Source organism: Nannospalax galili, unplaced genomic scaffold (genome assembly GCF_000622305.1).
Source record: "Nannospalax galili isolate Female #2095 unplaced genomic scaffold, S.galili_v1.0 scaffold252, whole genome shotgun sequence".
NCBI lineage: Eukaryota > Metazoa > Chordata > Mammalia > Rodentia > Spalacidae > Nannospalax > Nannospalax galili.
The window spans coordinates 59,735-74,102 of NW_008333886.1; the positions used below are offsets into that span (position 1 = coordinate 59,735).

General features: G+C 40.7%; 1 protein-coding gene across 1 annotated transcript in view; it reads right to left on the reverse strand.

The window, feature by feature from the left end:
• Cdh2 (cadherin 2) overlaps positions 1-14,368 on the reverse strand; it is a 237,014-nt gene that overhangs the window by 25,684 nt on the left and 196,962 nt on the right. The window contains exons 10-14 of the mRNA XM_008828833.3: positions 11,363-11,616; positions 9,125-9,267; positions 6,518-6,751; positions 5,982-6,215; positions 3,961-4,100 (exon numbers count right to left, since the gene is read on the reverse strand). Of these exons, the coding sequence (XP_008827055.1) occupies positions 3,961-4,100; positions 5,982-6,215; positions 6,518-6,751; positions 9,125-9,267; positions 11,363-11,616 (1,005 nt within the window). The remainder of the gene's footprint in view (positions 1-3,960; positions 4,101-5,981; positions 6,216-6,517; positions 6,752-9,124; positions 9,268-11,362; positions 11,617-14,368) is intronic.

Below are 14,368 nucleotides of genomic sequence, written 5' to 3' on the forward strand. Positions count from 1 at the left end.
CATTGACTGACTGGATTTCATTAAAATTGCAAATTTCTGCTCATCATAAGCTATCATTACAAGAATAATAAAAGCCAGTTATAGAATGAGAGATTTGCAATACAGTTATCTTGCAAAAAACCTTGTATCCAGCACATATAAAGGCTTCCAACAACCCAATAAGGAAAAGACAAAAATAATAGAGAAAAGAAGAGAAAGAAGTTGAACTAAACCTTTGAGAGAGAAGCTACACTGGTCAGTAAACTAGCAAGAATGTGCCACTTGGATCACAGTACTAGGAGCAGCACTAAACTTTAAGACTGAAGAAGTCTATGTGCTAATGAGGATGATGACGTTGGGCAACTAGAACTTTCTACAGTATGGGGATGGGAGGGGGAAGCTATACAGCCACTTTAGAAAACAGGTGATTACTGTAGTTAGGCCACACACAAATACACACCAACAAACACGCACTCAACTCTCACCAGTGAGGCTTCCATGTACATCAGAGTGCAATACACAAAGAAAGCCACAACTGGCCAAGTTTTGGAGAATAAGAGACTGTAGAGTGTAGAATGGGACTCCTATATGGAACCTCACCCACCCACGGCTCAGGGACCATTGCAGAAGAGGAGGCAGAGAGAGACTGTAAGAGTCAGGGCAGGTTCATGAACATAGGGAGGTGGAGGCTTCCCGGCCACTGGAGGCTTGCTCACGTGAGCCTGTGGCAGTGCAGGACCTATGTCAGCTCAATTAAACAAAGGCCCGAAGGGGAGGTGAGAAATAGGTGGTGGGCCAGCACTAGATTGAGAATTATTTGTGACTGGTTGCTGCTGGGTAAGGGAGAGTATGACCTACGCACGACCACTGGATGTGCTGACTAGACTCTAGGGGATGCATTTACACTGAAGGACATTTGGGTACAAACACCTGAATGAATAGGACACAGCATATGTGACAGAGTGCATAGGGTTTGGTGGGGGGATGGAAGGAGGCATGGATGGGGGAGGGGGTCTGGATTGAGGGGGAAATGTATGAAATTTAAAAAGCTCAATAAAAAAGGTATCTATATTAAAAAAGTGACACTTGAAAAAATTTTTTTTAACTTGACTAAAAAATTCTACCGAAATTGCTTACAGTGAGAACTGCAGCGAGAAATCCCAACAGAAGGACCAGAGGTAGCTAAAGGCCCGTGACAGAAACTAAAATGCCACCAAAGAACAAGATGCCACAGTAAGACGAGACTGTGTCAAGAAATTAGCCACAGAGCACAAAACACAGAAAGTACCAGAAAAATTCTCAGACTATCGGAGAAGTGGGTGCAAAGAACCCCAGAGCTCAGGAAGAAAGGTAACTTTAAACATTCTTCATGGAATGCTTCATAAACGCTTAGACACAAACCAGCTTTGAGTTAAACATCTTATTCAGCTGAATGTTTTATTTAGATTGGTCAGGTATCATTCTACTCCCACATCCACGGAGAATGACACTTCACGGGGACAGATGCTTGCCTAGAAAACTCAGGTAGTAAACTGGACCTGGATCAGGGAGTGGAACCCCAGCGCTGTACATCCTTCATTCCCTTCTCCTAAATGGGCAAGTTTCACTACTGGATCTCAAACATGGGCCTAAATACACTAAGTTAGTACAAGAAACAAATCTTTCCTAAATGAAATACAAGAGAACCTTAAGCAACTCCTCAGAGGGATTTCTATGACAAGGGAAAAGACTAAGAGAGGTGACAGAGGGCCTGGTTCATACACTAACATGCTGAGAACTTCGGGTCTTGCCTCTACAATTTTGTTAATTAACTTTCAGTTCTATTTTTTATTGAAGCTTCAATGAGTTGGTTTTAGGTTTATACTTCAAAAATGATACACAGGGACTAGGGAGATGGCTCAATGTATAAGAGCGCTTGCTGTCCAAGTTTGAGGACTTGTGTATGAATCCCCAACACCCAGGGTTCTCATTTAAACTGAAGGACATTTGGGTTCAATAAAGAGCCAGGCATAGCTGTGTGGGCCTGCAGCCTTGGCATTGAGGATAAAGACAGGCAGATCTTGAGAGCTCACTGGTCATCCAGCAAATGTTTAACAGTGGCTTTTGGTTCAGCAAGAGGGCATGTATGTCTCAAGGGAGTAAGTTAGACAGCAATAAAGGAAAACACTGGATGTGCTCCTGTGACCTCCACGTGTGTGCACACGGGCACATGCACCCGCACACTAACGTGCATGCATCACGTATACCACACCACGTGTGTAAACATACACACAGACGAAGAGCACGATAAAAGAAGATGTGAAAAGTCAAATAAAGAAAGGAGAGGCTGAGGGAGAGTGTTCTCAAAATCCCTTTGTTGCTCTTAAATCTATCCAGGAAAGTGAAAGGGTAGATTAATTAAGAATTAAGTCACATATGAATTTGAAAACAGAAATACATTTATATAAGCAAGAAACCCTGGGGGCATATTTACAGAGCCACTTTAATTAGTATTCAAAATAGCTTTACACACTTGAGAGAAGTTTTCAACATATTTTAAACATGCCTCTATTCTAAATGAGAGAGTTTAGGCATTGTAAATCAAGTGTGGGACCTGCAGTTACCCACTCTGAGCAAATCCACACAACTTTCTGCAAAGATCAAAGGGGAAAGTCAAAGATGAAATGCAGAGAACAGCTATGAATCTGTTTTGAAAACAAAAGGGATGCATCCTTTCTCAGCGAAGAGGAAATGTAAGATGAAGACAGGCTCATGAAAAATTGCTTTCATTCAAGTTAACCTATTGTTAACACAGATGCTTAAGATAGAAACATTTTAATGTACTGGTGATGCAAACCCCAAGAATGCCATTTTTTTTTTCCAGATTACTGTTCCTGACATTTGCTTTAGTTAAGAAGAAATGGTTTAACCATAATACCAAATGTATCAAAGCAATTCCTGTTGTGGCAATTTCTCAGGAATTACACCGATATCTTCCTGATTACTTCAAGATAAAACAGGTGTGTGTGCACACACATGTGCACGCATGCATGTATATCTGAGAACAGTTGGTTTAAGTTGTGACATCAGATATAACCTAGCTTTAAACCCTGCATCTATTACCAACATGGACTGCAACTCCATAAAATCCAACTGCAGCTCAGTTTTCTATCACCCAGAGTAGAGATAGTCACAATAATATCACAGGTTTCAAAGATTTAGGAGATAATATTTAATGTCCATAGCTTGATGCCTGCTTGATGAAGTGAGGGCCTTATAAATTAGTTTTTATATCTAATATCTTAAAGGTTGATTCAGAGTAAGGAATCTGTGTTTTTCATGTATTGGTTGTTCTCACTCCTGACGTAGGCCACACATTCATACATAGATGGCAGTAGAGAAGCTCACATAATTTAAGAGCAAGAATAGAATTTTGACGTCTACTGACAGTCACTAGGAGCTGGGAACCAACACACACACTATGGATATATAAATGAAGTAGGTGATTCCAACTTCAAATTTTTCTCATTAATGTTAAGACTCTTGGAAGCAAATATTTTCTGGCTCTGGCCTACTCTGTGTCACCAGGGATTAAACTCATGCCCGGAACATTCAGTTTTCTTGGGTAACAGTGGCAGAATGAACAGGTTTAGTACCTTTTAAACCAACCACGTAGATACCTCGATCCCAATACAGAATTTAATTTTACTTACATTTTGAACATCTAGCAGAGAAAAAGAAAGAACAATACAAATATAAGTGGGATTGGGTTTGCATTCTAGGCTTCTTGAATCAAAATCAAAATACTTTTTATATTCTTAAAAAATATACAATTACATTTGGTATTTGAAACAAAACAAGAACTGTGTGCCTTATATAGGCAGAATACACCAACTGATGAATACTATGATAAACGAGAGGAAATCTGATCATTCTCTTGCTCAATCCATCCACACTTTCACACAATCGTCAGGTCTCCTATGGACTTAGAATGCTGCTCACCTGGTCTTCTTCTCCTCCACCTTCTTCATCATACTTTAAAATGTTATCTCTTACATCATCTTCTGGGTCAATTAGAAGCTGCTTGGCCTGGCGCTCTTTATCCCGGCGTTTCATCCACACCACAAACATCAGAACGAGGACTGGGTAGGGAGAGAGTATAGATGTAGACTATGGACATTCCAAAGCCTGACTTACATCCCAGTCTCCCATGCTAATGGTCCAGATTCAAGAGTGTAGAAGGCCTCTAGTGTGCATTTCACTCTGGCACCCATTTCTGGACTTATCTTGGCCAGGAAGGCAGGCAAAGGGAAGACCTGGACTCTCCCATGGACTTGCTGGGAGAGCCTTGTTGTCCTCTGTGTCACTGTCTACAGATGGGGACAGTATCACTTTCTATCTTCATTTTGGTTTGGTAGAGGATCAATGCCCTAATAGAATGCTTCATAGACTCCAAAGATCCCGAACTGCAGTAAGCTGAACTGACACTGGTCAGCTGTCATTACACTCCCAAATTCTCAGAGAACTGTGCTTCTCAAGGGGGACAGGAGCTTGCTACATGACTTGGGTAGGAAATGAGAGCTGGATCAGTAATTGGATCCTGGGTTGTGTGGACTCCCAGCGGCCGGTGTTTTGCTGTCACACCATTCTGCCTTTCTTTCCCTACCTCGCTGCAGCTAAGCAGGCTGGGGGATTAGCAAGAGCACTGGAATAATATTAGGCTTTCACCCTTCACATTCCTGTGCCAGGTCTGCAGCCATAAGTTTTTCCGAGTTGATGTTAAAATCAGTGCCAATTCATTTTCCTTCAAAATGCCAGTGTCACTTTGTCACGCCTGAATCCATCATCCCTAAGTCTGTCTTGATAAGGTTGGCATACACGCCACATTTCAGTTGAAAGTGAAATGCATCCCTGAGCACACATATAGGAATAAATTCTGTCTGAAAAATCTGAGGGTATCAGTTTACATCCTGAAACAAAAGATTTAATGACTCCTATACGAGCACATTTTTATTATTGGCCATAAAAGTAAATATCCTCCTTTTAAAGCCAGATACATGATCTCATTTGCTATTGTTCCAGGGCTAAATCTAGCAAGTGGATTATTAGTATAGCATGCAGGTTTCAAATTACAGACAAAGTAGTCTCCACACAGGAAGTAAAAAATGCTCAGGCTTCTATAGTAATTGCTTAGAATAAAGGGACAGAATTCTAAATTACCAGAACACTTGTAAATGGAGAAAACATAAAAGAAATGGCCAACATTTCCAAGGAAGTGATCGGTGCATAGCGTGCTCCTACAATAAACCAAGTCCTGCTGCTTTTCCACAATAAAACACTGGCCCAGGCAATTTCTTCTTTTAACCTGCATGCTTAGAAGTGGTTCCCAAAGTACTTTCCAGTGGTTAATTTCTTGCATTCCACTGAACCAAAGATTGCAAAGTGTCTTAAAAAGCAGCAATCCCTTAATCTACACTTGGGCAAAAGACAGACGATTTATTGAGCCACACAATCACTTCTATTATCAAATGTGCTGTGTGAGAAGAACAATCTCTCACTATTTTGTGCAGCCCTTCAGAAACAAATACTTTGATCCTTATATGACTGGAGCAGGTTGCTGACTGTGCCTTACAAGCAGGGAAGCGAGAGAAAGCAATACACTTATTTTCCTAAATTATCGAGTACGTGCCATAAATTCATACTCAAATCACAAGATAAGTGCTCAAACTTAGGACTGTTTAACATTTTTCTTCACGAAAGAGTTTCCCGTGGCTCGCCCAAGTAATCAGCATCAGAAAATGGTAAGAGTGCAGGGAAGATGTACCCTGAGGGGTCTGGTTACAAAGACATGAGTGTCTGTACTATGCTTCGGAGGGTTTTATGCTAAAGAGGACCTGTTTGTCTCCCATTTGACTGACAAGAAGATTCTCAGAAGTCCAAGAGACTAGCAGGGTTATTTTGAGAAGGTGCCAAACTGAGTATCCTAGAAGCAGGAGTCACAGCCCATGACACAAAGTACTCACTGAGCAGGATGATGATACAGAGCAGAATGGCAATGATGGCGCCTGTGCCAAGCCCCGCGCCCACGATCCTGTCCACATCCGTGCAGTCTCCATTGGAGTCACACTGGCAAACTTTCACTCGGAGGATGGAAATATTGGACTTGGGAGGGTTCCCTGAATCCGTGATGATGATAGGAACTTCATAGATACCAGCTTCCAAAAACTTTATCTTTAAATTAAGTTGTGCAAAATCACCTATACAAACAGGGAGAAGAAACAATAAAGTCTGTCAGTTAATACCTAATGCAGTAAAAAAGATGTCCAGTATTTTCCAGAATGTAGTTACTGCCTAATTGTCAACTGTAAAACAAACCACAGCTATGCTGTATTAAGAAATGCTGTCTTGGGTTGCAAGAGCTTTTAACATTTCACTTAAATTTTAAATAACATTTAAAATACTTTTAATGAGAAGAATATAAAGTACATAGAATTAAATTCTCATACTGGGTTTCAAACCTCTCAACTGCAATCTATTCAAATAATTAACACGTTCTTACCATTAAGCCGAGTGATGGTCCAGTTTCTCTTAATAGTCACTGGAGATAAAGGAAGATCAAAAGCAAATGGCCCAGCATTTGGATCGATGTCATAATCAAGTGCCGTGATGTTAATTGAATTGGGTTCTGGAGTTTCGCAAGTCTCAGCTTCTTGAGGTAACACTTGTGGGGCATTGTCATTAATATCAAGTAAATAGATCTGCAGCGTTCCTGTTCCACTCATAGGGGGAATCCCTACAGGAAGAGAGAAATCACAACTGAGGGCAACAGTTTTCTCTGATGAGTCTCAATTATGGTGAGACTTGAAGCCTCTTGTCTCTGTCACTGTGGATCCCAGGCCTTTTTGGCCTGGCTGTCCATCACTCAGCTTGTGAATACCTACTCCTCCAGGCACTGTGGGGAGTGTCAGAAAAGCACACAGGGTCATGAGACCCTGTCTTCTCCACGGAGAACCAGCATGTGCATGGATGAGCAGAGGGGGCGCTCTGAAGGTTCAAGTCCAGCTGACCAACACAATCATTCATTCACAGGCAAGTCATGGACCACCATAGGCTTTGTCTTGGGAAGAAGCCCCAAGGAGAAAAAAGATGGAGTTTATTAATCGGCTAACCACATGCTTGAGAAAGGGAGAGGCTGCTCTGTACGCTGTTTCATTAGATTTCACTATGTTCACTTTGTTCATCTTCCTGTGAAGCAGGTTTAAACAGATCAGGGACCTCAGTCTCTGCAGACTGCTCACAGTCATAGACTTTTTTGGGTATGATGGCATTGCTAGTAAACATTTTCTGTCTAACCCTAAACTCTCTCTCAGTGACCCTAAAATGTTATCACTGTCACCTCATGTGATCACTTATTCTGGCTTCTAAACAGCTTCTGGTATATTATAAATATCCACACATGTATAACAAGTTACATATGCATGCGTGTGTCTATGTGTTTGTGCATATATATATATATATATAATTTAGTTATATTTATAAGTACTTTATAAATAGAAGGAAATACTCAAGTCCAGAGGTTTACGTGACATGCCGAAGGTCATGAAACTAGGAAGGTGTGTACATACACACCCAGAAGGGGCTAAAGGAAGAACAGGAGGAATCTGGTGGCTCTAGAAGCAGGAGAATTACAGGTGGAGGGGCCACGTCTGTTCTACTCTCAATGCTGCCATCAACACTGTGATCCTTGGGAGCTTTGCCTCGAAGATTACTTGACATACTCCTTACAACTTTACAGAGCAGGCAACTGGGAAGTCATCTATAATGAAACTATGGCTCAGAGATTCCCAAGAGCTCATCCAGTCTGAAGGAGCTTACTGGACTGAAGTTCCACCTCCAACCCTTTGATTTAAAACAAAGTACGTCTGGGAGACACCCCAGATACAGGGATTTAAAAGCTCACTTCTTGCTCATCTCAAAACGTTCCTCCAAGTAGAAAGCAGCCCACCTCGGTGAGGGAAAAATCTGGCTACAACTCACAAGCAAAGTATACGCGTATAATTTTATGACTGTTTAAATCTCAACAATGGTTCAAGATGTGTTACTTTACGTTTCAGTGGAGAGGAAAACTGGTGTTTATATACAGCCAGGAAACATTAATTAGACACAACATGATGCCCTGCTACCCAGTGGTAGAGGCTGATCTGACAAAGGTCTGACACTAAACACCTGAACAGGAGGGTCCATATTAGAAAGGATACAAAATCCCACTTTGGGTCTGTTGCCAAGCAGATTTGAGTTTGGATCATAGTCTAACTCAAATGGTTCTCATCACGAGAGCTGATATGCAATTACTTCAAACTGCACATGTAGACTTACCAATTTGAAGCCCATTTCAAAATTAAGCACACATTCCTTGTCTAACACTAATAATATTTTAAAATATCTTATTCAGTTTTGAAAGTATTCACATATATGAAAATTATTTCTGTAAGTCATTACTTTGTGCCTGGTACTGCTGTTTAAGCTTTATTTGTATAAGCCATTATATCTAACTTAAAACAGGAACAGCTAGCTATGGATACCATTATGTTTATGTAACAAAAACAAAAAAAGGAAACAGGTTTGAAACCCTTTGACCAATCACAAAGAAATCCAGAAAGAAAAACAAATAAGGTTTCAAATACATGTTTCAAAATATGCTCTCAGATAACATGGTTTATGTACAAAATAAGGTTTCTTAGCACATGACAGAAATAAGCAGGGTGATCACCTGAGACACACATATTGACACTACTATAAGAAACACAAAGAGCACAAAAACAAACACTGTTAGGTAGTCTTCACCTGTAGGTACTCAGGCATCATGTACTTTAGGTTGAGAAACAAGGAGTGTTGATCAGTACCAGCATTACATATACAAAGCGGTACATATATAGAGTACATTTATTACAGATGTCGGAGAGGCGCGTTATCAAAACCGGTAGAAAATGGATGTAAAAGTTAAGGCCTCAAAACAAAGCAAAACATTGAAGTTGTAGAAGAATAAAGGTCAGTTTTGTACATAATTCAGCAGCACAGAAAACCTCAGTTCCTAGGCAGGTCTGAGAGGCTGTGCTCTCTTTAATTGACACAAAGGACAATGCAGAGGATGAATTTACCGACATACCATTGTCAGAAGCAAGGAAAGTGGCATTATATATGTTATTCTTCACATTTGGCGATTCTCTGTCCAAAACAGCAATGGTTGTGATCTGCCCATTTATAGGATCTATTTTCAACCAATTGGCAGGATCATATAACTTTGTGTATCTACAAAACAAAAGTGCGGTGAATTAAATTTATTGATAAGAAACTTAACAAAGCATATTTAAAATTTCCAGGTTTAAACACAGAAAGGTCACAAGTTCTTTGCCTCGCATGGCTGTAGGTGATGGCTAGAAAAAGAATTTTGACATGGGAGAGTCTTCTGTGGCAGTGGTTTGGGGAGGTATGTAAAGGGTGTGTCTATGAGGAATGTAGGAAACTTGACAGGTGTTCAGGGTAAAGATAAAGCGCCGTCTCCCTGTGGTGGCCTAAGGTGGACTGAGCTGATCTCAACTGAGGGACTTCTCTACTTCAATACGTATCAAGGGTACTGACCATACAGGTCGAATATACCTTCTACATAAGCAGTGGACCTAAAGTACAGAACTTGGAGGAATTGGAAGTTGAAATTTTCTTTCTTTTTTTTTTGTTCCTTTTTGGTCTTTTTGAGACAGTCTTCCTGTAGCCCCAGGTATTCTGGAACTCGCTAAGTAGACCAGGCTGGTCTTAAACTCACAGAGATCCGCCTGCCTCTGCCTCCCGAGTGCTGGGATTAAAGGCGTATGTCACCATACCCGGCTCAAGGAAGTTGAATATTTTATCATAGACCACTACTAAAATGTTTTGCTACCTTATCACAGCGAAGATGAAGGCTCACTGGAGAGATCCTGTTCCTACCAGGAGCTCTCAAATGAAGCCAAGCCTCAGATCTGTAAAGGCAAAGAAACCCATGGGCTTGTATCTGTGTTAGCAAATTCATTACCATAAATTCCCTTTTAAATGGTGGGGAGGTGAACATTTTATACTCAGATCTAAGTAACATAAAGATTGGAGACAATATTGTTTGTTTTGAGAGGTAATCTATAGGATTTTAATATGCCTATTAATTAGATATTTAGCTATCCTGATTTCAAGGTTTAGAGAATTGCAGAACAAGCACAGCTATCTGTTAGCAGCAGTCCTGAAAGCACTTAAATAAATTATGAGCTAATTTAAAAAATTCTCTTCTGCAGCTATGGAGAACAGTCGCAGGTGTACACCCTGTCAGTCATCCACTCCCTCGTCAGGGTAAATTAGATTGTGCTGAGGCTGGAAATCTTTACAGCTATATCTTACAAGTTCCTTGTACAGGTATGGGATGGACATAATTAGCTCTTACATTTGGTTTTGGCATGAGTTCTCATTTCTCCCTGATGTGTGGAGGAGAAAGACTGTACAAGCTTCTGAAAATTCCCTACTTACTCACCACATGGCTTTTTGAGGTGTTTGCTATAAAAGCAGGCTAAATAACATTTTTAATTAAAAAGGACAGTTTTCTTCTTCAACTTACACACTCATAGGTCCATTCTTAATACTGTCTAATAAAAGTCATTGATCTGCTAAGAAAAAATAGGTCCACAAATTTTTAATAATTCTGGAAAATATGTATGTCTCCATGAGATGGCTCCAAGAGTGTTAAAGAACTGATGAAGCCTCCTATGTAAAACAACATTTTTCTTTCAGAATATAGACTGTATTTTGTGAGACATGGAAAAGTTAGCATTAAATTAATAAGCCAGTGGGCACACATGAGCTTACAGGGGCTGTAGGTACATGCACAAGATCTGCGTAAGATCAAGCCAGTCAAAAATTCCAACATGAATCAGGGAGGGGATGGGGAAGCCCCAAGCCTAGCTGAGGACTACTGGTAGCTGATGGCTGCTGGGGGATGGAGCATCAGTTTCCTTCAGGGAGGAGGCATGAGACAGGTTGTTCATGGTTAACGGGATGATCCTACACCTATGTATCTACAGATGGCACAAGTGGGCTTAGTGGTTTCAAAAACAGAGAACATAAAGTTAGAAGGGAGATGTACTGGGAGGGGGGACTGGGAGGAACTGGAGGGGAGAGAGGGGATGATTTGGTCAAAATTACTGCAATCATGTCATGTATAAAATTATGAACAAATAAATAAAAGCATATTAAAAGTGAAGAAATACAAGATAAGAACATGTTATCTTCTAATCATTACTTTTGGTTATAGTGGAAATTTCTTACTTGAATGGTTTATTTAATGACTTCCATACACGTGGCATAGAGCAAAATCTACAGCATCTCATACCTGATATTCTGCTGCATGTATCGATCGGGATCCTGAGCAGTAAATGTGGTCAGCATGGTACCTGCATGAAGCCCTTCTTCTTGGCGAATGATCTTAGGATTTGGGGCAAAATAAGGGTTTTCATTGACATCAATAACTGTCACAGATACAGTTGCTGTTGACTGAGGTGGGTGTTGGATCCCCTTTGCTAATGGCACTTGATTCTCTGCAGCGACAGTAAGGACAAACATCCTATTCGATTCAAAGTCGATTGGCTGGAAAAAAGAAAAGCCAAAAAGGAAACCATAGATTTGCAGAATATTTGTATCGTGTCATCCATTCTTCTATCCATTCTGTTTCCAAAGGATTGGATTAACTTTCCCTTCAGTGCAGCACAAAATTCTTCTCTCCTTTCTGAAAACCATGTACGAACAACTGACTGAAATACTTATCCCAATTCACATATGAATTCAGGTACATCAGAGATTTATGTTCCCCCTAAACTGTGGCATGGACACACTTATTTTGATGATTACTTTAAAAAATCAGCACTGGGAGCAGGAGAGATGGCTCAGAGGCTAAGAGCACTTGCTGCTCCTACAGAGGACCCAGGTTTGGTTCCCAGCACCCACATCGTGGCTAACAACCATCCATAACTCCAGTTCCAGGGGATCCAACACCCTCTTCTGATCTCTGCAGGCAGTATACAACATGGGCACACTTACATACATGTAGGCAATACACACATACACATAAAATAAAATTTAAAAATCAGCACTGAAGACCAAAAAAACTAAATATTTTGAGATCAGGTAAGAAGACAACCATTTATACTTGCAAACACTAGGGACAGACCACTTCTCACCCAGGAAAACTTGTTATCCATCACTGATGAACTGTAAACAACAACAAAAACCAAACACAAAACAAGAAAATGTAATTTTCTCATGAGGCTAAATTTTATCCAATTTAAAAAAGTATTTCGAGGTCAGCAAGATGGCTCAGCAGGTAAAGGCACTTGTGGCCAAGCCTGATTGACCTGAGCTCGATCCTTGGAACCTATATCATAGACACAGTATTCGGATTTCCACAGTGGTCATCTGACTTCTATACATGCACCTTGGCACTCATGCGAGATGGCTCAGCAGGTAAAGGCACTTGTGGCCAAGCCTGGTTGACCTGAGCTCGATCCTTGGAACCTATATCATAGACACAGTATTCAGATTTCCACAGTGGTCATCTGACTTCTATACATGCACCTTGGCACTCATGCACCGTTATCTCCCACACTGTCACACCCCATATGATCCATCAATAAGTACATGTAAAAATTAAAAGTGTCTATCATAGATTGAAATGCACACACACTCTCTTAAAATAAGTGTTTTATAGGTACAAGATTGATTTTTTCTTTCTCCTTACTTAGCAAGCTAAAAATCTGGCTGTCTTCCAAAAGAATTTTTAATATTTTACAGGTCTGTAAACCTCCCACATCTGAGAACACTCTGGAAGATTAATGCAATATACAAATAACCCTTCACAAGACCATTAGCTGCTGGAGTCCCACTGAAGCCTGCTGTCACTAGAATGTAGCACTGAAGCCTGCTGTCCACTAGAATGGACTTTCTGAGTTTCCCTGGTCACTTTCTGGTAGTAATGCAAGCACACAGCTCATGTGGTGAAAACACTGGAAGGTCAGAGAGCTCTCATGCCGTCACTGGTACCCAAGAATGACCAAGAGCTAAAGTGTACTAGAGAAAGCTGCATGATCAGGACAAAACACCCGGGGACCTTAACCTAGACTGAGCTCAAGCCGTCAGGTACACTGCAACATTCTCTTACTTTAAGATCCCCAATTCAGCATCCTCTCCTCAAGTATTGCAAACAAGACAAGAGAAGCCAACAAGACTGTTAACACTTTGGGCAAGCTCCCTAGCCAGGTAAAATGCTCCCAATTTAACATTTACTTATGTTAAGTGATGTGTGCAGTTCTGAGTCCTCTGATGTGTATTAACCTCATTAGCCCCTCAGGAATGTGCTAAGACTTGGAGACTGTAGTCCGGCCCCACTTTCTGCAGAGGAACTCAGGGTTCGCAAGGGCTAAATGACTACAACAGTTTTCAAGGGCAAGCCAAGATGTGAGTATTGCCGAGTTCTGGAGCTGGAGATCTTGTTTCTAGTCTCCATGTGCTTGGAAAGTTTCCAAGCCCCATCCTTTTCCCTCTGGGCAGACACAGTTCATAATTGCTGACAACAGACACTTTTCATGCACATTTCTCTATAACGCAACACGTGGGTTCACTTAACATCAAGAGTGTTGAGGCAGGAGGCAAAGTCGTAAGTCTTTTCACCAAGGGCTTAAAAGGAAGGGACAACTTTCACTTGAAAGGATGGAGATGTGTGTGTGTGTGTGTGTGTGTGGAGAGAGAGGGGAGAGACAGAGAAAGAGAGAAAGAGAGAGAGAGAGAGAGAGAGAGAGAGAGAGAGAGAGAGAGAGAACTATGCATTTATTAAACTTGAAAATCCTTTTTTGCATCTGGGACTGAATTGTTCTGTTCTGTTCTCTTTTGACAATTAAGTATCAGAAAACTGATTTGTTAAAGTCATCAAAATAACATTTAAAAATAGCCATGTAGGGGGCTGGAGAGATGGCTCAGCAGTTAAGAGCACTGACTGTTCTTGCAGAGGGCCTGGGTTCAATTCCCAGCACCCACATGGTGGCTACGAACCATCCTTAACTCCAGTTCCAGGGTAATCTGAAGTCCTCTTCTGACCTCTGCAGCATTGTACAACACGGGTGCATTCACATACATGCAGGCAATACACTGATATACATGAAATAAAAATAATAAATAATATTTTTTAATTATTTATTTAATAACCACATAATGAGAAGAAGCATTTCATTACAACAGCATTGACATATTCAATAACAGTTTTCAGAGCTAAGATGCATCTCTTTCAAAATTAGCTGTAAATTTTTAGGTTCACAGTTGAATTAATACAGTTATACAATATTGTACTCAG